General features: G+C 37.0%; 1 protein-coding gene across 1 annotated transcript; it reads left to right on the forward strand.

Moving 5' to 3' along the window:
* The first annotated feature begins 663 nt into the window (after positions 1-663).
* FOXN1 (forkhead box N1) lies at positions 664-22,054 on the forward strand. The gene is made up of 8 exons (XM_009813965.2): positions 664-783; positions 2,574-3,077; positions 5,291-5,401; positions 11,470-11,597; positions 12,381-12,477; positions 18,417-18,624; positions 19,175-19,702; positions 21,789-22,054. Exons 1-8 carry the CDS (start codon positions 664-666, stop codon positions 22,052-22,054), a joined length of 1,962 nt encoding a protein of 653 aa, XP_009812267.2.
* The last annotated feature ends 1,444 nt before the right edge of the window (positions 22,055-23,498 follow it).

Raw genomic sequence — 23,498 nt, forward strand, 5'->3', positions numbered from 1 at the left:
AATTAAATTTATTCCTCCTAATCCAAAGAACACCATCAGATATGTCTCATATATCCAAAGATGAAAGATTGTGAACTTGAGAGGAGATACAGCTAACAAAAATAGGTATGGAATGATGAAGTTATTTACATATCTCAGATACATTTAATCATGCAAAACAGAATGAAAAGGCTGAAGGGATTGGTACTAATAAAAAAGCAAAAGCAAAAATGTAAGTAACCATCAGTCTAAGTAATGATAGCAAGAAAACCTTTTATTTTATATAGTACCACTGAAAGCAATGGGGCTGCATTTATATAACGATCTCTCAATAAAGCGATACTGCTGAATTTACAAAACCCCAAAGCAATATATTTTCATCAAGTTGTCAACCTATAGAAAATAAAATAATTACTTATTTTAATAAAAATTTAGTGGTAAATACATATAACTCTATCACATCTTCATTGTAATTGCACCTACAGAACATTTCTTTAAGAGCTAAAAAAAAAATTCAACTGTATTAGGAATTCTTCAGGATGGGTTATTGTCCAGCTGCATATCTAACACTGTCTAGTCATTGGCACGTAACAAGATGGTTTCTTTTACAGTTTAAATTTTAGAAAATATTTATTGTAATTTGATTTTGTCATAACAGGATTTCTATCTGACGTGGATTTGGTAATGGTTTCACTACTCCAAGATCAATCTAATATTAAATTTTCTTCTTCGGACACTCTGGAAAGGGACCAACGAGACCTCATGAAGACACAGGGGGATTCAGTATCCCCAGTTCAGCAAACTGTGAGTAAGATGGCCCAGTTCTGTTCTCTTTCTTCAGAGGCACAAGTTCAGATACAATATTCAGCAACTGCTGTACTAAATCTCAGCATATTTAACTGGTAACAAAGTAAAAATTGAAAGTTTTGGTCTTGAAGAGTAGAAACCTCAGTTATTCTTCTGAGCTAATCTTAAGCTCCATGCTAATTTTCCTATTCGATTGCTTAAAAATCCTATTACTTTAAAAACAAAACAGGCAATCCATCCAGCTACTAATCCAGTAAAAATGCTACATTTAAAGTAATTGTCATCCTGTTTCTAAAGTAAATAAATACCAAAGCAGACAGACAGAGAGACATCAGAACCTTTTTGTCTACTCCCTGCCAGTAGAGGATACCTTCAAGCACTTTCAAATTCTTTGGGACTTTTTTGTAATAAAATGATCTCTCTCCTGTTGCCTGTATATTCATCATGTTTACCTTTCATAACAAAAGTACAACTGAGAATAGTGTTTTTCATCAATCAACAGCAAAATAACCATTGTCATACTTTTATTATGAAAATTGCAGGTGGAGAATTGACAGCACTGCCATTTATACAGCTTTATATAACTAAATATGGGGGGGGGGTTTAATTCTTATTTAACAAAATATATCATAAACACATGTATTAGGACAATAGGGGAGAACGAGGAAGTAAGAATTAAGAAGTTACAAACTGAGCAAGTTCGTGGTCATGTGAGAAGCCAAAAGTGTCATGAGGTCAGATTTGCTTTCTGCAGGAACCCATGACAGAACAAAACAAAGCTTTGATACACAGACACATGTGCACATGAATGAAAAAGCTGTGCCATGTTCCACTCCGCAGAAAGCACTGGCTTTTATGCTAACTTCTCTTTAGGACTTCTTGAAATCTGGTTCTTCCATGAACGCATATATTCCTTTACCCGTTCTCCTACAATACTGTAAGACCAACTTGGATTTGGAGGGGGAAGGAGGAAAGGGACCACCTGATAACCTGGTCCGACTTTTTGTGTAACACAGAACATTACATTTTCCCCTTCACTGAACACAATAACCTGCTCTTGACTTAAGCATGTCTTCTCAAGAGGCATCCAAGTTGTTACTCATCCTTGATGTCAGGGAAAATATGCATAATTTCTAAGCTGAATGTGTTCAGCTTCAGGATCCAGACACAGTTCTTGTTAAGCATTTCTCTTCTAGATTAAAGAGCACTTTAGTAGCTGTTATTTTCTTTTTGCTAAAGTGCAAAAGGGAAGGGAGGGGATGAGACAGGAAGAAGGTTAAAGTGTCTGCCTAGAGCCTACCTGTCTCACACAATGAGTGTGGCTATGTTAATGAAAGGAAGTGATGTAACTAGAAACCTATCTGGCAGCTTGTAACACCATCAGAGAATGAGATCAAGCTTATTTGACTAAACTTGTATGTGACAAGACTTGCACTTATCATATTCCTGTCATTTGATCTTTCATCACTTGATCATACACCATCTTTTCCCTGAAATTGTCAGACCAACTAGTCAATAGTTACCTGTTTTTCCAAGACAGTTGCACAAATTAAGATTACTTCAGTCTTCTCAATGCTTTTATTAATTTACTTTTGAACAGTTTTGGATACCAAGTAACCAGAAAACCCTTTAGATCTGTTAGAGCTTCTCTGCATGAAGGTGGCTAGGACTAGTAATTTTATACTTCTCATCAATAATATATTTTTAATGAACTTTTTTGTAAATAATAAAAATAATAAAATATTTGGTCATACTAATCCTAAATAAATGCCAATAATTCATTGCAGGATAATCCCAGTTATAATTGCCAACCATACGAGTCAGACGGCAGGACAGAAAGGAAGAGTTCAGAGTCTTCTCACAGCCCCAGCCCTGCTTCTCCAGCCCAGGATCAAATTCATGGGAGATACCCTACAAGCCAAGGAATTCACTGCGGCAAGAACAAATTTAAAGCGTCTTTTAGTACTGAAAAATTCAGACGATACAGTTACGAGGAAAATACTGTAGGCAATTACGACAGGTTTCTCAAGAGCAGCAGAAACCCTTTTCACCCTTACAAGAGGCAGATCAGCGAAGACGTCTTCCAAGAAGCACATCAAGCCCTCCCACCAGAAGGTTCACCCTTCAAAAATGCTAGAAGTATTGATGGTTTTGAGGGTCTACCTGGATCTACAGGTCCTGACGAGTCAGAGTCATTTCCTACACACATTCCGAACATCTCCACAGAACAACCATGGTGTAACAGCCTCCAATACAGCACCACAGGTCAAGATCATAGTTCACAAGTCATGGTCAGTATTTTTTCTTCTTTTTTCTTTCCTGTTTTCAATGACAAAAATACACTTTTAGAATTATTTTCCTATCTCTTAATGTGACTACATGGACATTTAGTCTCTTGCCAAGTTGCAGGCTAGAGCTCAGGATAGACCTCTACATGTCTTTGTTGAAGTTCTCTATTTTATGGCTTTTCCCTACTGAAAAACAGTCCTCAGAAAGGTGCACAAGGACAAATGGTTTTCCACTATACACACTACATGAATCCTATGTATCCAAATTCTTCCTGACAACAGATTTTATATCAGTAGTTGTCATCAGCTAGTATTTTCAAGGGACAAAAGTTCACAAAACAGTATTTTTCAAGCATGAGGACATGTGTATCAGATTTGTTACAACCCCTCAGCTGACCTGCATTTTTCTCAATGCAAATAGAAGAGAAACTCCAAGTCATCAGTACTACTTAAAATTAAATATAAGACCTATTTATGGTATGTGCAGTGTAAAGGTACCTGGGCTAATTCACATACTGGATAGAGGCGACTGCCTATTTAGGGCAGCACAGAGATCCCTGAAAAGCAAGGTAAATTACCCTCCAGTATCTCCACAAGGTATCTCTGCTGTGATCCAAGGTGTAAAGCGTATCTTCATAATCTAGTGCAGACAAAAACAATGACTACGTCTGCCAGGAGAGGGCCCTAACCACTGGTTCTAAATTGCTGTGAGGCAAAGAATTCGAGGGTTACCAAAGAAAGGTTTTAAAAAAAAAATCTTAATTGGATTGAGAAAATTTACCAGGGAATGGAGGGATGTTGTCAGGGTACATACCTGGGGATTGAAGCCATTCAGGTTAGGGAGGAAATTGATCTAAATCTCTTATTTCCTGGATAAATACTCATCTAGGTCAGATGAGTTCAATGCAAAACAGTTGATGAAAAAAATTCCCATTTTCTTCCCAAACCCCTGGGCTGCAAGATGTAGAGAATATAAAGCTAGCACTGCAGGAGCCCTTTGCCAAGTACATCTGACTACTCAGGAAAAGACTGGCTACTTGTTAATGTCCCCACTGGTTCAGTCAGTGTGCAACTTCAAAGCTCTTAAATAGCTTACATGCTGCTGGCAAATTGACATTTCTGAAAAAGTTCATCTTATGGTCACCAAAGTAGCACGGGCATTTATTAATACTGGATGTGGCATTTGCTTGGTGCCAGGATATCAAATCAAGCCTAACATGTACCCCTACACTAATCTATGCCATAAAATGTGGTCCTTACGGCCTTGCTTTAAAACAGAAGGGTAAGTGCTACTAGTTCCTTGAAATAGTAAGATGTCTACGACATCAGCTCTCAGAAGAGAATGCCTGTCCATCGATGTTAAGTGGGGGAAGGAACCTGAAGTCAGTCACCAGACCCATGGATAAGGACGAGTCTGGCGACACATCATCCCCTGTACTGTTTACTACCAGCTAGCTCTATCTAGCTCTCTGCTTAGCACACAGTTTGTTTGAATTGCTCTTCTAATGCAGCCAGTGTTACCAAACACACTATATGGTGGTCTCAGCATTCTAAATAAAAGACATCAACATTTAACATTAAGGAGCCTGAGCCCTTAACAGAATCAAGCTCTATGTGGAATCCAGGACAGACCTGTGAGAAATTAAGACTTGATCAACTTCTCTGTTTATTTCCACAGTTGCAGAAATAAATCACATTCTTACTGTATTTCCTGTATCTTGATCCAATTTAGTAGTCAGCCTAGTTTGATTCTTCTCTTCCATCTCTTTCATGTGCATTATAGACCTCACCCTCTACCTAATGACAAAACCCCAGCGTCAGCTTGAGGTACTGACAGTCTGCAAGATAAAATCAGAGTATGATAAAGAGAGACAGAGACACATGTGCACACTCAGGAATGAAAGTTGGAGTATGCAGTTTGTGTATGTAGGGAAAAAAGATAAACAGAAACTGACATTTTATGAATTGCTCTTTGTATGGAACTTGGACTGGGATTTCCTTTTTCAAGTAGTAATTATATAAATTCAGGAAACAATGTTTCTTCTTGTACCACTAGAATATAAAACAAATTCTATGTAACAACTTACTGTGACAGAATCAAGTCCAAAAAAGTAGTAAGTATAATGAAAGGCAAGTCAGAACAGTGACTAACAGAATTGTTCTAGTTTAAATTGAGGTGTTCTCTCTAATAACTCTTTTCTTTAAATATTTTCTAGCAGGATTCAGACATCAAGCTTAGGACATCCCCACTGGAAGGGCAGCCTGGTTTGTATTGCTATCAGCCTCAAGTGCAACAGATGTATTGCCCCTCACATCCTTTCCATCAGGTCAGTACAATATGTAGACTAAAATCGCCTGTATTTCTAGCAATATAATGGTATAGTAGTTATGGTAATAATACAAAAAGACAGATGAAAAAATACCTAAATTTGTGTTTGCGGGGCCATGTTTGTATACATACATTTTGTTTATGACAATGAGATCTTAAAAGAACCACATCTAAATGCATTTTTAAATGGTCATCCAGAAAAAAAGAAAGAAAAAGAAAAAAAAACACCACCTTGTAAAAATGGAATCTTGGTACTGCTTATTTATATTTTCACCATTAGGCTCAAGAAAATTGGCTTTGAAACCAGATAAATTATTAATATAACTGTTGGCATTTCAGGATCCCAGGGAATTAACTGTGCTTTAACTTCAGAATAAAAAATTAAATATATGTGACTGTACACTTAAAATTCAGATAAAACATAGAAAAACACTTTTAAATCAAAATTTTAACAGCAAGGTGATGCTCGCTTTCTTTGTGCTTGATGGCACACAGATCTCTTTTTGCAATCTTTTGACTGTTACATCATCCCCAGTGAAAAATTATTCAGCTGAAGCATAATTGACAATAATGCTGACGATGCATGAGAATGCACAACATTAAGGTTGCTCTTCCGTGATGTAACTATATTATTAATACTAAAAATGCACAGGAGTAACTGACACCTTCTTTTTCTTGAGTGTGTTTAGATGTCATTTAAATACGTGTCAGTTCATATTTTCAAAGCAGTATACACACAGTATCTTTGTAAAACCATACATATATACCTTAATCTTACATATGATCCTAGTACATATTTATAGAGGTTAGTGAGTGTGGTCTACTGAGCTTTGAAAACTTGGCACAGAGATAGGGTGTGTATTACAGAAAGTAATTTTCATGACTCTGCAATGTCTTTAAATAATTTCTTTTAGATATAAAAAGTGGTGCTGTTCAATGCATTGAAATTTTCCTCTTTTATGCTCAGTTATCTGCAATGTACAAAATTTTTAGTAAGAAAGACATTCGAGGAGAGAAAACTATGCTCGAAACACCCTATCTAAAAAAAACCAAAACCAAAAACAAACCCCAAACTTATTTAAGGTGAAACTAAGGCAAATCAAATATATAGGCAGAAATACGTATACAAAAATAGCACAACTACCAAAACTCCCAAACATTAGAACTGAATTAAATTAAACTTACAGGAAATTCATATATATAAAATGTTTGAACATAAAAGCTCACACTTGAGTTACGACTCCTTTGATCCCAGTGACTGATGACTGATATTGTGGAATCAACTGTACCATCTCATTCAACCTGAGCAAGAAGTATAAAAAAATATGAGTAACAGAGCAGTGATTTAAAACTGTGCAAAGAAAACAAAACCCAGGTTACCATATGATATTCCACTGGGATTGTTAATTCATATGGTGTTACTAGTCTGAGTCATTGAAATAGTAATCATACCATTCATCATCAGGATTTAGTCCCACATGAGGAAAAAGAAAGGTTATTTTTGGCATGATTTTCTTTAAGAGGAAATTCAAGTAACTTCTGAAAACAGATGCTGAATGACCATAAATAAAAACAATAGACATATGTTGGAATTTTATGATCATTGATAAAACCAAATCATCCATCACAGATGACTTTTTAGGAATTCCATTTGTTAAGAGTTTTGTAAAACATTACTAAGGAAGAATGAAAGTATTCCATACCTCAGTAGTGGATTTTCATATTTTTAAGTGTGTATTTCCCACACTTCTAAATCTAAACCTGTCTACTGAAACTTAAAGGAAGATGTCTCATTATTACAGTATATAACCCCTCAGATATAGAGAAGAATAAAACAGGGACTAACTGTATCAACCACTTGGAGGGCTTCAGGGACTGCGACGTCCTTTCTGAACTTCTAGAGTCTGGGACAGTTATGATCACCAGGATGGTGTGGCAAGGCAGCTCAATATGCACCCTCAAGTACCAACACTTGCATGAAGTAAACTTTTAAAATCAAGTTCCTATCACTGTCATCTCTCTCTTCCTGCTACCTCAGCTGTGGCCGACTCCTGTCCACTAACTGGACTTTGTATTTAAATCAGCTTAGGAACTCAGGGGCACCAAGGTTCTTCTCCAACTTGGTGTTGCACAAGGACAGACCAATCTGCTTCGGGTATCCAGCTACTACTGAAGTTCAAGCAGTTTCAACAGAAAGTGCTTTTTGTATCCTCTGTCCTCAGCGGGTAGCCTTGTAAAGCTTGAGAACTGTACAGATGCTAAACAGATGTGAGAAGGCATAGATAACAGAAAGAAGCAGTTCTCCTACATTGAGTCAGGAAATATGGTTAGAGAATAATCTCAGTCCTGGCTTTTTCTTTTACCTATCACTCTGGCATTCCACTAGCCAGAATTTACTGCACATTTTTTTTTCCCCCTATAATGTGGCAAAAAGGTAACTATCTTTTAAGTTCTTATCAATACCATCATAATAAATTTACTTGTTTTTTCTTGTTAGCCTAAAACTCAATAGAAGTGATAAAAAGTAATAATAAAATTAAAGTAGAATAAAAAGAAAGGTGATATTACACTACCACCCTAACTTACAAATTGATTGATTTTATTGTTGTTATTTTAGAAGAAAAGGGTCCCAGATGAAGGATTAACTTGCCACAAAAGCTCTGCTGCAAATAGAAACTAGTTCCCCACTGGGACTGCAGTACAGACATTGTGGATGTGCCACAGCACCATACATCTCACACACAGTATAAATGCCAGTTTTGTGTGTTGCTTTAACAGAAACTCTGGTTAGTTTGTTAATTCATTTGAATATTTTTCTTTTAATTTCTTTAAAGAACTTGAATAATTTCTTTATTCATTCTGAAGCAGGCACCCTTCCCCTGTCACTGCTGATTTGATACCAGTACTATTACTATACATTGGCATTAACCACATTCAAAAAACCTACAAAGTTACAGCTGAAATACACCTTCTGGGAGTTGCTAGGCAAGATAGGACAAGCACTAAGAGGAAAGTCTTCCATCCACCTGCAGGCTGGCACTGTGACAGATCTCTCACATGCAGCAGGTTTCTGTTAGACTTTTCAATATTTGTGATTCTTTATGTTACTGTAGTAAAAGTATGGCACCATGTTCTACTACTTAGAGGAAAAAAAAACAATAGGTATAAGCAGCCAAAGTCATAACAGGTAGAATTGCTGTCCGTGTGCCATAATCAGATACTAGGAAATGAAAGAACATGTGATACCAGACTGAGGAGAAGTGGAATAACATCTTTTGCATGAAGCAGCTCCAGTATTAATACTTTACATTTCAAATTTGAATGGAGCAGAGCAATTTAAATCACTAGGAAGTTACACTCAGGAGAACGGGCCCTTTAGCCTGAAGTGAAGGATGTTCAAACTACACCTCACTTTTCATTAGAGGTATGAGAGAGATCAACTCCTTTGTTCATTTTGTCCAAATGATAAAATGGCCTCACCTTCCCCTCTGCTGGACACAACACAAATGATGACTCATAAGAAAAACTACTTCTTATTGACCTGAAAGAAACAGCAGACACTTACTGAAGTCACTTACCCACCCACCATAAAACATGGACACCTTTCATGTCAGTTGTGCGACTGTAAAACCAGCTCAAGCCTGTCACACCAGACCATTCCCCAGCTTCTCTTCGCTCAAAAACGAGTAATGAAACCAATAAAACAGAAATAATCCTTAAAACGCCCAGTTCTTTCCTTTGGTGATGACATCACAACCAGTCCTATCTTAATATCCTTTCCTTTCAAAGAGCCACTGAAACCCATAAAATCAAAATTATTGTACGAATTGCCCAGTTTTCCACTCTGGTGAAAAATCTGCACACAAAACAGGCAGCACAGACCTGCTCATGGAAATTAGTTCACAGCTGCTCTGAAGACTGCAGTTCTGCCCGGTATTTAGTTTAACAAGGCAGGACATGATTAATTATGTACATCTTCATTTCTTTCACCCTGCTTACTGTAGCAAACATATTAGTGTGTTTAGTATGTTTTTCCACATTCCATTTCAGGCAGTTCAATGTTAGAAAGATAAAAGCAAACAGGCAAAACTCAAGCAACAACAATAAAATTACTGAGAAACTGGAATAAATTATTCAGAAACCAGAATAAATAAATAAACTATGAACATTTTGCAAGCACATGATAACCTCTCACAGGCATTTTAAGTGGACAAAGACCAAGAGCAACAGAAGCTATTGGTCTGAAAACAGGAATGACAGTAAGAAACTAAGGAGACATATAAACTAATTACCAAGGAAATTTTCCCAACAAGCCTCGAAAGCTACATTATAATCTTTCAGAGGAACCATGAAAACCTCATGACACAGGACTTCTAGAGGCAAGCTGTAAAACACTACAACAGGGCTCGGCAATCTTTGAGTACTAGGGAAGGCATGCAGGTATATTTTTTAATAGCATATGACATGACTCCTAATTTGGGCCATGCCCTAGCCCTGGCATCTGGAAAGATTCATCTGTAAGAGGCAGAAATTCCTCTCATACTAGCTCTGAGTTCAGTGGGAGCCTTTGCCTCACAGAGAGCCAACTGATGGTATCTTACCTTAGCAGGGTAGTGTTTCTTTGTTCTCGAAAGTTGCTTGCCAGCAGGGTTAAACTGTAATTTGGAAAAGAAAAATATGTGACCAAATGCTGTGTTAAAAAACTGAGAGCAAACCTACAGAAACTCTGATGCAATCGAGGCTATCTATATGTACTATCTCCCCTCTTTCACCTATTTTTTTGTATTGGCATATTTCTATGACGGTGATCACATGGTAGGCCAGCCATTTCTTCAGTGTGTCTTGAGAGCTGGATGGGCTTAGAGATCTGTTGAAGAGATAGCTTAGCATTTCAGTCTCAGGTAGCATTCTGCTGCTTGTCCCCAGGGGTGGGGTGAGGGCAGCATAAACGCTATCTGATTTTAGGTGTCCTGGCTGTTCTTTTTAGCTTTCTGATAGAGAAAATGGGAAAAAAAAAAAGAAGCTGCTTGAGGTGGTGGTTAACAGCACTGAAACTCCTGGCCTCTTGGAGGAGCCTGTTTCTTGTCATTGACTATGAGGGAATCGGCAGAGAGTAGCCTCACAGCTTCAGCACATCAGGCAATATGAAACCCACCTATGAGAAATGTCTCATATGCCCCTCTCCTGACCCCTGGAATGACATTACTAACTTACTGTATAATAATACATTCACTTTATATATATTCTGATGTCATCCACTAAAGCTTTTGTTGTTGCTGTTCGGTTTTTTTACTGCCTCGCCTGATGACAGCAAATTGAACAAATGCTTTGGGATGCTATTCTCTTGGGAGTAGATTTTATCCTTTGAATTTTTGCCTTGTTTTGTCCCTCTCCACCTAAAAAACCGAAAAACCAGCACACAAAACCAAAAAAGGCTCAGTCAAAATTTCACTGTTTCTTCCTATATTTTTAAGTGGCTTTACTTATTAGGCTTATTCTTCTATGGTGCACACTGTTTGAAGTACTTTATTCTGTTTTTTTATATTTCTATAAATAAAATTACACCATTCATTTACTTGTCTGCATAGTGCAATGTTCAGGGGAGGCTGTGCAAGCTAAGATACTTCAACTGCAAAAGAGATGGCTGAAGGGAGATATGCTTTAGGCCTATAAAATTATGAATTATCTGCAGACAATTAACAGGGTAAGTTACTCCCATTTTTCACAAGAACTCAGTTGCATGGCAGGCAATAATAAAACAAAGTACTTTTTTTACATACTTCAATTTGGAACACATTGCAACAGGATCTGGTAACAGCCAACATATCAGTCAGTTCCTCCTCATACATGACCTGTTTCTTCTACTTCTTAAGCATTAACTAGTAATATTAATGTTTTCTAACACCATGCTAGAAAGACTTTAGGTCTGACTTGACCTAACAGCTATTAAATGTAGGCAGAGGACAATAGCTTCAGAACTAAATCGTTTAATACTGTTATTAAGAAAGAAATATTTTTGAGAGCTTGTTGCTAAGCCAAGTAACATCTCTTTTTGTGTATCATCAGTACCCCTCGGGAGGCAGCTATCCTGTGACTTACATTACTTCTTCACACTACCCTTACCAAAGAATTGCTCCTCAAAGCAGTCAAGAATCCCAGCAGCCTCTGTTTCCCAAACCCATCTACTCCTACAGGTAATAAAATATTTTTTCAAGTCCTAATGTTACAGGAAATACACTGTTTACCCATGGCCTACTTCCAGCCTAGTTTGCAATAACATGCTTGCTCTTATGTGTCTTGTTCCCAGTGTGCTCTGTCCTGTTTGTATGAATCACGAGATGTTCCAAGGCAGAGGGAAATGAAATGTTGTGAACAGTCTTGATCACCCCTACAAAAGCTAGATGTTTCTCTAATACAAAATCTTAGGTGTTGCAAATTTCATCAGCACAAGACTAATCACACTTAGCTCTCTTTGCCAGGACCTGTATTAAAACTAATTTTTTTCTCCAGTTACTAGGGCAAGGAAATGCCTAGAAAACATATCAGATATGCCAGTCACCACACAGGTTTAGCCCCCAAATAGCAGTCTAACAAAGTAGATCAGACAATTAAATTTTAATTATATCATCTGTCACCATCAGTTTGATATTCTCTTTGTGGCCTTTATCAGTTTAAGCATTCAAACACAACCTTAAATAAATACACACTAGCAGGATTTGAAGGCTGTGGTCTTGATTCCACTTCCTATTACTTTATTTTAAACCCAGGTTGGACCTTCTATATGCGCTTTGAGAATTACCTCTAGAAGTTAGGCAGTGTAAGGAGACTGCTTATAAACAACTGGGTGGAAACTTTAAGCATCATCGGTATTCATGCTGTGACAGAGAAAGCCAGAATAATTACATGCACTGTCTTTTTTTCTGCTTCTGAGCAGTCAAGCAGAACAGGCTAAAATACTTTTCTTTCTCTCCCTAAAGCATCCTGATCTTCATGGCACTCAAAAACAGCAAGACGGGGAGTTTGCCAGTCAGTGAAATTTACAATTTCATGACGGAACACTTTCCTTACTTTAAGGTGAGTTCCATGGGGAGGGAGGGAAATCTCTCTCTCTAAGCTTACCTGGCAGTAGAGGGAGTAAGGGAGGGGATTCAACCTATGAAAAGGGATAATTTCTCAGTAGATTAATATCAAATCAGTTATACACTATATACCCTCATGATCACAAACTACCCAGCATTTTAGGTCTAGGCAGAAAAGTAAACATGATATGTGGTAATACTTAACACAAAAAGATATTAAGAACTATTCCAACTTTGAGTTTGTGTAGGTAACAAGTGGCCATTCCTCACTGACAACTCATAAAAAGGATAAATATTTTTAAAAACACATCCATTCCTTCCTCTCAGATCTCAAATACAGGCAGAACCGGTCTTGTGGCTTCCGCTGCCATCAATAGCACCTCCAGACTCATGTGGGAGCAGAGGTTCAAGGTTATCTTGCCCTGTTCTGGAGCTGGGATATCCGTCTTAGGCAACTTCATCACTTGCATGCACTGTACAAAGAAAAGTATAATATGTGATAAATGGTACTAAGCTCATAATTACACAGTAATGCTGGTGAAGGTAAGGGTGTATGGTTTGCAGCAGATACTATTGAAATGTAAATCCATGCTATAAGAGAATGGTTTCTTGCACTTGGAATGCAAGCGGAAAGAGATGAGTCAGCACATGATCCAAGAGCAGAAGGATTACAGTTAAGATTTTAAAAAGAGCTGTAATAGAATCGTCAACTGCTGCTCAACACAGAGATTTATTATTGCTGATTCTTCAAAAACATCTCACTAAAAGTCCAAGTCAGGTGACCGGCAATTGTTAGCAAGGCCCAAAAATGAAAATAAAGCAACGTGAGTCTATTCTGTTTCCTATTGCAAATAAGCATGCAGCAATTAAATCAAATTTAAAGTAGCTACAGAAAGGCAATTCAAACATTTGTACTAAAAAAACCCCACTAAGAATAACTAAAAAGAAATACAATTTTGCAATGGTTTTGGACACTAACTGAGGATAAATAATTCCCGCAGAAAAAAATTAAAATCGAACATGTCATTAATCAGAGAAAAAGAATACACATAATCACGAAGGAAGAACTGTTAGGATCCGTTACACTTCTGTATTCCCAGATTTCCTCCCAAAGGAATCACTAACTACTCTATTATTTGTTACAAGCAAGAGAAGGGAGAAAAAAATAAAGAAAACTGCCATCATAATTCAAGAAATATCCCATCACAACATGACCGGTCATAATCCACTGAAATAACTCTGAAGCACTCAAACTTCGTTGTCATAGGGACACAACTGATTTTTGGGCTAAACACACATGAAATTAAGTAATGACAGTAATCTAAACAGGGAAAGAAGGAAAGGTAGAATAGCACATGACAAGAACATAGTAGCTATAATTTTTTTGTTCATTTTCAAAACAAAAAGAAATTTCAAAACTGTATTTTGTCCCTAACAGAATATTAACTCTATTTTCCACGCATTTACCACTAGTTGCAAGAAATATTAATAATCCAAAGTAAAATAGTTTGAGGATTGTCAAAAAGGTCCTGGGCCACAACATCTTGAAATTGAGATTTTGCAGAACTACGCTTCTTAGCATAATGCACAAATCATGTGATCTACAGCAAAGTGATACCTTCTTATCTGATTACTGTTTTCCAGAAAAATAGCATGAGTTTCAAACAGAGAGGTGGGAATATTAAAAATTAGTTTTACAGGCATGTCCACATTTATTCATCAGACCAAACTGAAATTAATTCTCCTTTGTCATACAACACAATCGATTATAATCACCAGCTTGCAAACCAAATGCGGCTGCTGCCAACATGCACAGAATTCCTCAGACACAAGACTGTGGCTCAGCCAGGTGTCACCTTCCTGGTCCTGAAGTTAAAGCTATTCTGACACTGCAGAAACATTAGGGAGATGTACATCCTCTCCTCAACAATATATTGTGTGTAAATATTCTGTATTGGATATATTGTGATTTTGTGTATAAATGTGTATAGATAGGTGTGTGTTCGTATGTCTGTGTGTATACATACAAATGTGTGTATACATATGCTCATCTGTACAGTAGGTATATTTCTACCACAGCTTTAAATAACTGTTTTATACCTAATCTAAACTTTTCCCTTCCTACTTATCAAAACTTGCCTGTTCCACAGGGAGCAGGTTTTGGTGGTGGGTTTGTTGGTTTGGGTTTTTTTGCAGATCCTCATGTCTCCTTAATTCATTTAAAAATTGATGAGAATGAGGTTACTGCTGTCATATGCACTATAGGAAAAGAATGGTGCTGGGGGTACTACTGGAATGTTCACAATTTTGTGATGACTTTATTTTTGCACCTTACTTACAAATACAGTCAAATGATTGACTAGTTCCATCCCAAACATCCTTAAAATAAGCAGGGGAGAATAAGCAAGCAAACATTATGCTTACGGGCACTAAGCCCTGTCTACCACTGGTCTTTACAGCAGCCCACAGAATTATCGATGTATGGCAAAAGCTAATATCCTCTATCCTCCCTTTTTTTTTTTTTTTGAGTGTCTTCAACAAGCTAAAGTAATATAAAAATCAGCAAAGAACATTTTGTTGTTGCTACCAGAACTCACTAAATAGCAGGATACAACAGGGGGAGGGGAAGCAATTTAAGTTGGAGAGAAACAAGTGAGAAACAAGTGTACACAGAATCTTGCTGGGAGACATTAGATGATACAAGCCTAGTCAAATTAACTTGTATTCGCTGCCACAGCAAATTTAGTTTCTATGATGCAACAATCTCATTTCTAGTTGAAACAGAGCAATCCAACTCCTACGTCCTAAAAAAAACATCTACGCAGCTAAAGTTGAATTACTCTTTGATGTACCTCTCCCTTCTCTTGAGACCTAGATTTAAAGAGAAAGGGTTTTGCAAGATCACTGAACTCTTTAAACTTCAAGAGGCGGTCAGGATCAATGGGTCTGTACAATAATATTTTTGCTTGTCATCCTTTTCTTTCTTTGTAGTGATTAGTGAGTCTAGCAGAAAGCTTTAATCTTGTTAATTGGAGTTATTGCCAGTGGTCCAAGAGGTTAGAAAGGTCCGTGGTCTGATGGAACTTAAAGCAGCAAGTGTTCTCTTGCAGTGTCCAACCCCACACAGCTTCATCCACACAACACTGAATGCAGCAATGGCAAAAACGAGCCATAGCAAGGAGATTCCAACTATAAGAGACCAACTTCAGTAGCCAAAGCTCAGTTCATTTACAGATAATCAAATGTTAACTTAAAAAACTGGTGACAGAGTTGTAACATGAACACACTGCCGGAGCATTCCTTCAGGGCCTACCTAGGTAAACGACTATTTTTCGCTGCTCAGCAATACCAAGTTTAATGCAAGAACCTGTTCAACTCTTGGCAGCAGTCTCCAGAATAAATCCATGTACTTTTTGCTCTTATGTTTCTAAAACTATCTCATAGTTTACACCCCCACACGTTCTGAAAACCTCTGAGAAACACATGCCACTCCCATCTTCTCCAGTGCTTAGCAGAAACACTAATTATCCTGTCTAGATACAGACAGAGGTGTATGTAGCCTCATGTGCAGGGCAAGAAACATGAATATTCTTTCAGGTCAGCTTATTCAGTAGCTAAGTGCACATCTTACCTAGGAGGAACAGTTTTGTTTACTTTTGGAACTGACAGAAAGAAACTTGAATATCATCTGCAAGGGAGAAAAACTGATTCATCATCTTTAGTATTACCCTATGGCAGAAAGAGTTTTAAAGAGTTTTTTGTTGGTTTTTTTGTGGTTTTTTTTTTTTTTTTTTTTTTTAATAGAAATGCACATTGTCTCACCTATGGGACTGGCTAACAGAATAGTGAAATGCTGACATCAGGTGGGCCAAAAGGGTAGAAACCATGCTGCTATGAAGGGAAAATAGTTTCTTTTTTAGTAAATAACATGTATTTAACTTACACAACTAATTAATTTTTTTAATGAAGAAAGCAAGTATTAAATTTGACCCTCAAATTCTTCAGTAAGGCTTTTAACACTTTAACCCACAAGATAGTCCCTCACAACAAGCTAGGAAAGAACAGATTTTATATTCTTGATAAAAGTAGAATTTCTGTCAAAGTATGTTCAAAAATTCATGGTGTATCATGTGAAAGCAAAAATGGACAGAAGTCCATTTATAAAAGATGGTCTTAGAGGAAACCTGTTACACTAGGCAACAACTGGAGAAACTATCAAAAAGCTGGCTTCCAATGAGAGAAGGTTCCCTATTAATAAAGCATAAGAACAGAAAGGAAACTTAAGCGACAAATATTTTGCATCCATGAATATGAATCAATAGTGGCACAGAAACAACCTCACCCACCTTTCAGAGAGTTGTTTAATTTCTTTTAAATTCTTATGACACATAGGTGAGGATTTTTTGGAAACAAGAAAAGAAAAAGCATACAAAATTAATTAAAAAAAATAAATAAAGGCCTCACATACACTAGTACTGAAGATCATTCTTTGTAATCCGATGAGCTCTAAAGTCTCTCTCTCACGATTTCTCATGTCTGCAAATGCAGAGCTTTTGGAAAGAATATCATTTGACTGAAACAAGTAAAGCTACAATTTTTTTTTTTTTAACTGGTCTTGCAATGATGGGGAAGCCTAGCTGGGCTAGCAGTTGCATCTATTACATTGAAGTTGGGGTTCTCAGGTCGATTCCTACCATTAGATAGCAAGTCATTTTTCCTGCCTTTTTTTTTTTTTTTTTTAAAGATTACAGTACAGTGGCAATGAGCTAAGACAGTTCTACTCAGATATGCAGCAAATAGCGTTGTACAGTACCTACCAAAAGAAAACCAAGGAAGTGACACATCAGGAATTGACTATAGCAATCTTCTGATATGAATGGGCATACTAATTTACAAAGCCTTAATGTGATGGGCAGTATCTTCTGGCTGCATGACTAAGTAAGCAGAAATGAGTGAAATCAAATAAACAAACACCAGAAAGACTTACATGTGATAAAAGGAAACACTGCCATTTCCTCAAGATCAGTATGTCAGACTAGCGAGCAAACAGGCATTTCCCATCAGAATCTGAGCATGACTGTTTTGCTGGGTATTTCCCTTTTCATCCCTTACAGCAATATTAATTTTCAAAGTTCTTTCACAAGCAATCAGGGACAAAAAGAAATATTGTAAAAATTAAAATGTATAAACAGAGGGAAGATTTTTTTTGCACTAGGTTTTCTTCTTTCCATTCTTGCAGTTGAATGCAAAACTGTCCTCAGGGAAAGGAAGGAATTTTGTTTCCCTCATTGATCAGAGACAACCTAAATAAAATTAGAGGATTCATTTTAATGTCAGTTTAAAGAACCTTCCAGCTTCCGCTACTGAGTTAAAAATAAATGCAAAGTACAAAGATGCAGTGATCAGATGTAGAAACCTGTATCTCATCGGTAGGACTTGTGATTAAACCATTTGGTTATATAATTGGCTAGCATACAAAGTTACACCTACAGTAGCATGCTAAAATTCTTTTGAAGTCCGCCTGGACACTTCATTTGAGTCCAAGTAGCGTGTAGTCCTTCAATTACATGTTCAAAATTTTTCTAAGTGTTCCAAAATAGATTAAGAAGATAGATTCTAGAACTGTGGACTAACAGGAAATATAATTCTTTAGACACTTAATTCTTGTGATTTGCAAATTCACTCTTAAAAACCCAGCAGCCCCTCTGACAAGGCCAACCTTCTTGCTTAGAAGATCAGTTGCTATTTTATCTGATTCCTCTCTTCCCGCACGTGACTGTAACATTTTTGTGGCATCCTTCTAACACACAAGTTTCATACTGTAGAAAGTACAATCTAAACAGCAGTTCTTATAATCTCACCAGTCAAAACAGAGAAATATATTTGCATTTTTTTCCTTGAAGTTCCATTCTTAGATTGGATTTGTTTTTCCAGACAGCTCCAGATGGCTGGAAGAATTCTGTACGCCACAACTTATCTTTGAACAAATGCTTTGAGAAAGTTGAAAACAAGTCAGGCAATTCTTCTCGGAAAGGCTGTTTGTGGGCTTTGAATCCAGCCAAAATTGATAAGATGCAGGAGGAGCTTCAGAAATGGAAGAGGAAAGACCCAGTTGCTGTAAGGAAGAGTATGGCAAAGCCAGGTCGGTAACACGTTAGTGTATTAGTTCTCAAACAACGGTCCCCAGAACTTTTCTTTGCAATAGGCACCAAGCTAGAGAATAGAATTTATACGTGATGTAGGAAAGCACTTAAGAATTTTTCTGGGTTATAAAGTGATTGGCAAAACAAGGAAAAAAATTAAAAAACAGAATTAAATAAGACCTGGTTTTGCAGGAGTACTTCCAAATAGGCACAAAGAAGTTTCACCAAGAAAACATTCTCTCTTGACATGTCTCTAAAGTTCAAGATAAAAACAACACTGAAATAAGTAGTACAAAATAAAATTTGAAATTAACTGATAAGTATCCAACCTTTAAACACAAAAATGCAATTTATTATATACTCACTTGGCAACGATAATTTAGAGAAATATTTCAGGCTTTTGGAGTTCTTATTGTATATGGGCCAGCACTTTTGTTTGCCACCCCACTCACCCATTTCCTGAGGAACACTAAAATTCTAGCTGCAAACTATGAAGATTAAGGCTCTGTTAGGAATAAGTAAGTCATGGCCTTTCTTCTTGTTTTGTAGAAGAACTTGACACGCTGATAGGTGACAAAAGTGAAAAGCTGAGATCTTCAATCATGTCCTGCAGTCCGACTGGTGTTGCAAGTGCATCCCTTTCCAGGCAGATGGCAGTCCAATCCCATTCCTTATGCGAGCCCTCTCTTTCCTCCGGTATACCACAGCCATTACACAGTATCCACGCATCAGGAGCTCTACATGTCAAGAACCCATTACCAAATTTGCTCGGGGGGCAGCAAACTGCGTGCTATACATCACCACAGGGTTTTCCTCAAATCTCAAGTACATTAATGCAACAGTCACCCGACCCTCAGACCCTGTTTCCTTCCGGGGAGGCTCAAAGTGAACTCAGAACTCAGCCCAGCATCACTCAGGATTCTCCACTGCCGGCTCAGACCCCCCCCATCTGCGGTGTGAAGATGCTTACAGAGCACTCTACAGCCAGGACAATGCAGGACACACTCATGCAGGAAGGAGATCTCAGCAATGATATCGATGCTCTTAATCCATCCCTGACTGATTTTGATCTCCAAGGTAGGTATCTAAGGTATTTCTACTCTGAAGAGTCAGGCTTATTACACCACATCCCAATCCTGCATACATACTTCTTCTTTTCTTCCATTTTCAAAGGTATCCTGCACTAATGTAAACAAATGCCAGCAGAATGAAGATATGATTTTTGTCCTTCTTTTTGAACTACTTGTCCTTGCCACTGCTATAAAGACCAGCTTACTAGGTTACATTACTTTGCACAACATGGAATTTTGCATTGTATATTTTAAAGGATTCCCAAGAAAGCTACAGATTTACATCCAGAGTTTAAAAAAAAAACAACTGTTAACTCTTGACTATGACTGCTGATATTAAATACTGCAATACAGTATTTAGAACGTATTATTTTTTAAATTCAGACATATTTTCCACTGAAAACTACTCAAGCACAACTATTTTGTGCATATCAAAAAAATTGTCATGTGAGGGGCACAAAGAGAAATAATTTTGACTGAATTAACATGTTAACGTTTTTCTTCAATATTTATTCAAACACCTTTCACATCTCTGCTCAAAAGAATGCTATTTACTCCTTCACAGGGCATTCATGTGATCTATGCCCCGAACTATTATATTTTCTGAGGTGTGTTCTTAAATACTTAGTCATGTAATGCTGACAGTAAAGTGTTTTTATATTAAATAATTGAATCATCTTGAATGGACCGGATTTTGATCACTAAGAACATAGCTTTCCATGCAAAAACAAGAAAAAAAACCCCACCAAGTTTATGTGTGTGTATATATATATATTTATATATGTATACATATAAAATAAAACCTGTGGGTTCCAAATGATAAAGCTCTTGCTGCACCAAATAACATGCAAGAATTGCCTTCCTGCACAGACAAAAAGTAGTACACAAAGCAACCTAAGCGACAGAGCAAAAAACAGTCTTAATAATCTACATGACTCAGTGAATGCAATTGCCTTGCCATTGTACTGTCACAAACATTCCGCAATCCTGCCATGCCCAGATTGCTTTACTAAGATTAACAACACAGCTTTTTGAATCCTCAGCTTCTTCCTCTTTCAGGCATCCGGATCTCACATTCCATTCATTTCTCTGATGCTCTTTCCATTTTACTCAGTTAATCTGGAGCATGATCATTTGTACTGTGAATATTCTGTATGCTTCACCAATATGGTACAATTCCAACTTCACTCTGTCCTTGCCCTTTACCTTAAATTATTTAACCTTATCTAAGCTTTTTACTTTCTTTCTTTATAAAATTATCAAATCTCAAATTAGAGGTCCTAGAACTTAAGACAAGGCCTGCACACTTGGAGCAAAATCATTATACACACACACTCTCTTAAAAAAAAATTTAAAAAAACCCCACAAAATCAAACAACTTCTAGCAAAAGGGCTAAGTACTATCCCATTTGATAGTCTGCAGATGGTGGGTGTAGCTTTGGAGCAACAGTCTCCCTGCCACCGCCTCCCCTGCAGAAATATTCAGTGATGAATATGAAAATACAGCCCTCCTGCAGTAACTTACTTAATGCTTTCACTGTGATGTGCACGTTCAATGGAACGATGAGAAACTTTTTGGTACACGTTAGGGAAAAAGTAACATTTCAGATCTTTTGCTTTGTCAGGTCAATCACATATCCAGTAATTTAGTTTGCAGTTCAGAGAACACTACACCATAAGAATATGAGAAGGTCAGTTGTAAAGCAATATTATTTGCAGATTTGTCCCATAAAGTGCCATTAGGTCTTCCATATCTTATAAAGATAACAGAGGCGATTTCCTCTTTCAAAATCAGTGGGTTTTTTTCAAATAGAACTTATGCTTCATAAGGGTACATTTGCAATAGAATCTTGCCAATTATCAAGTGAAATAATTTTCTTAAATTAATGCTGCTTTCTCCCAGATTTAAATTTATTATGGAGACAGACAAATAATAACTATCTAAACAATCTTTTTCCTTTCACAATCACAAGTGATTGAGTACCTACACATATAGCATACACAACTGTATAATTACCAATTTCTCCTGTAAAACAATGTTTCAAAAAGCATATATAAAGAAAGTTGAATCAATCCAGTTTGTTTTGTTATAGGAAATCTTTGGGAGGAGCTGAAAGATGACAGCCTAGCTGTGGATCCCCTAGTTCTCATTTCATCATCCCCAACGTCTTCCCAGTGTTTCCCGTCTCACTGCCAGATGGAGAACAGCAGCAGCAACGTCAACATCCAAAATGTGACTCCACATAGCAACCTTCCTGACCTACAGCTCACTACTCTTTACTCTGCCTTCATGGAATTGGATACAGTGTCTCCTGCCTACCTAAGTAATTCTGGATCCAAACCTATAGCACTAATGTGAACCACGCACCAACCTAATTAGTATTATTATTTTGTCTAAATACAGTCCTAACCATCACACACTTACCCATCTGATTTATGTCAGCTGAAACTGCGTCCATTGGAATAAGAACAATCTTTTTCCAGAACTCGCTTGCAGGATATGTAGCTTTACTATGATTATTTTCTACAGATGGATACTAAAAAAAATTTTTAAAACTATTTAAAGATAATATTGTTAACGGCCAAACTGGTCAATACCATTTTATGAAGCCATTCATCTTCTGCATCTTCCGGAAACAAATGACTGTAAGAGGAAAACAAATTATTGACTTTTTTTTTTTTCTTCTTCTTTTTTTTTTTTTTTTTTTAAATGAAAGCTGCTTGCAAATGAACATAGAAGTCAAAGCAAACAATGATCTAACTTATTTCCTGGAGCCTGGATGTCAACAACATCTGCCACACACCACTAAAAAAAAAAAAAAAAAAATCCGCATATTAAAACATTCATAGTCCCCTTGAAAGAAGTTCTGGGTTTTGAGAAACAAGAATATAAACTGAAAGTTCTGCAAGTGTTAGAAGACAAAGGACTAGCTGCTGACAGACTAAACCAAAGCAACAAATATACTTTAGTGAAAAATCCAAGTTTTACTGTGTTTAAAAAGAAATTTAAAACTCTGCTTTTTTAATAAAAAAGAAAAAAAACAATTTAGTCGAATTTTTACTTGGCTGGAAATTACTTACACTCATTCCTCTATTTTTATCCACATAAGCTGAACAGCAAAATGATTTATTCAACCATTAAATCAAGATTTTTCAAAATGCTAATTAAAAAAAGAGAACAATAATTGTTGCAGTTAGCCGAATCCAGAGAGCATCTGTATTTTAACATCCAGCTGACATCTGATACATTCAACAGGGTTTATTATGATGCTGAACTAGCCCTTGCATTAGGATAGCATATGGTTCCTAACACAAACTAAACTAAGGCATTTCAGTAGCCAGTTTCTCAGGAATATACTTCTCTGATTTACCCTAAAGGTGCTGCTTGTTACATGACAGAATGGTGGTTTAGTTCAAGTGAAGCCACCTAAAAAGAAAGCAGTCTGGAGCAGGAACCTTTAATAACACTAAGAAAAATAGTCTACAAACCAAAAAAAATATCAAAATGTCTTGAGTGACATCTCTATTCACATATTATGGAAACTTGGAAGAAACTAAGGTTAAAATTTGAGTCAGACTGGGTCACTTACACTATGAAAAAGCAGCAAGGAATTACAAAGAGAAGTACAGACCAGGTAGAACAGTGAGATAGTATTGTTAAAATAAACGCACGCAGGTTTAATTAGCCGCTTTCTCACAGCTAGGTGGGAGTACTGCCAGTTACATCTGAAGCCAAACCCACGTTCAAATCTACACCCTCAACCATGCCTGCTAGCCCAGACTTTAAACAAAATCAGATTAGA

The sequence above is a fragment of the Gavia stellata genome, chromosome 25 (genome assembly GCF_030936135.1).
Source record: "Gavia stellata isolate bGavSte3 chromosome 25, bGavSte3.hap2, whole genome shotgun sequence".
Classification (NCBI taxonomy): domain Eukaryota; kingdom Metazoa; phylum Chordata; class Aves; order Gaviiformes; family Gaviidae; genus Gavia; species Gavia stellata.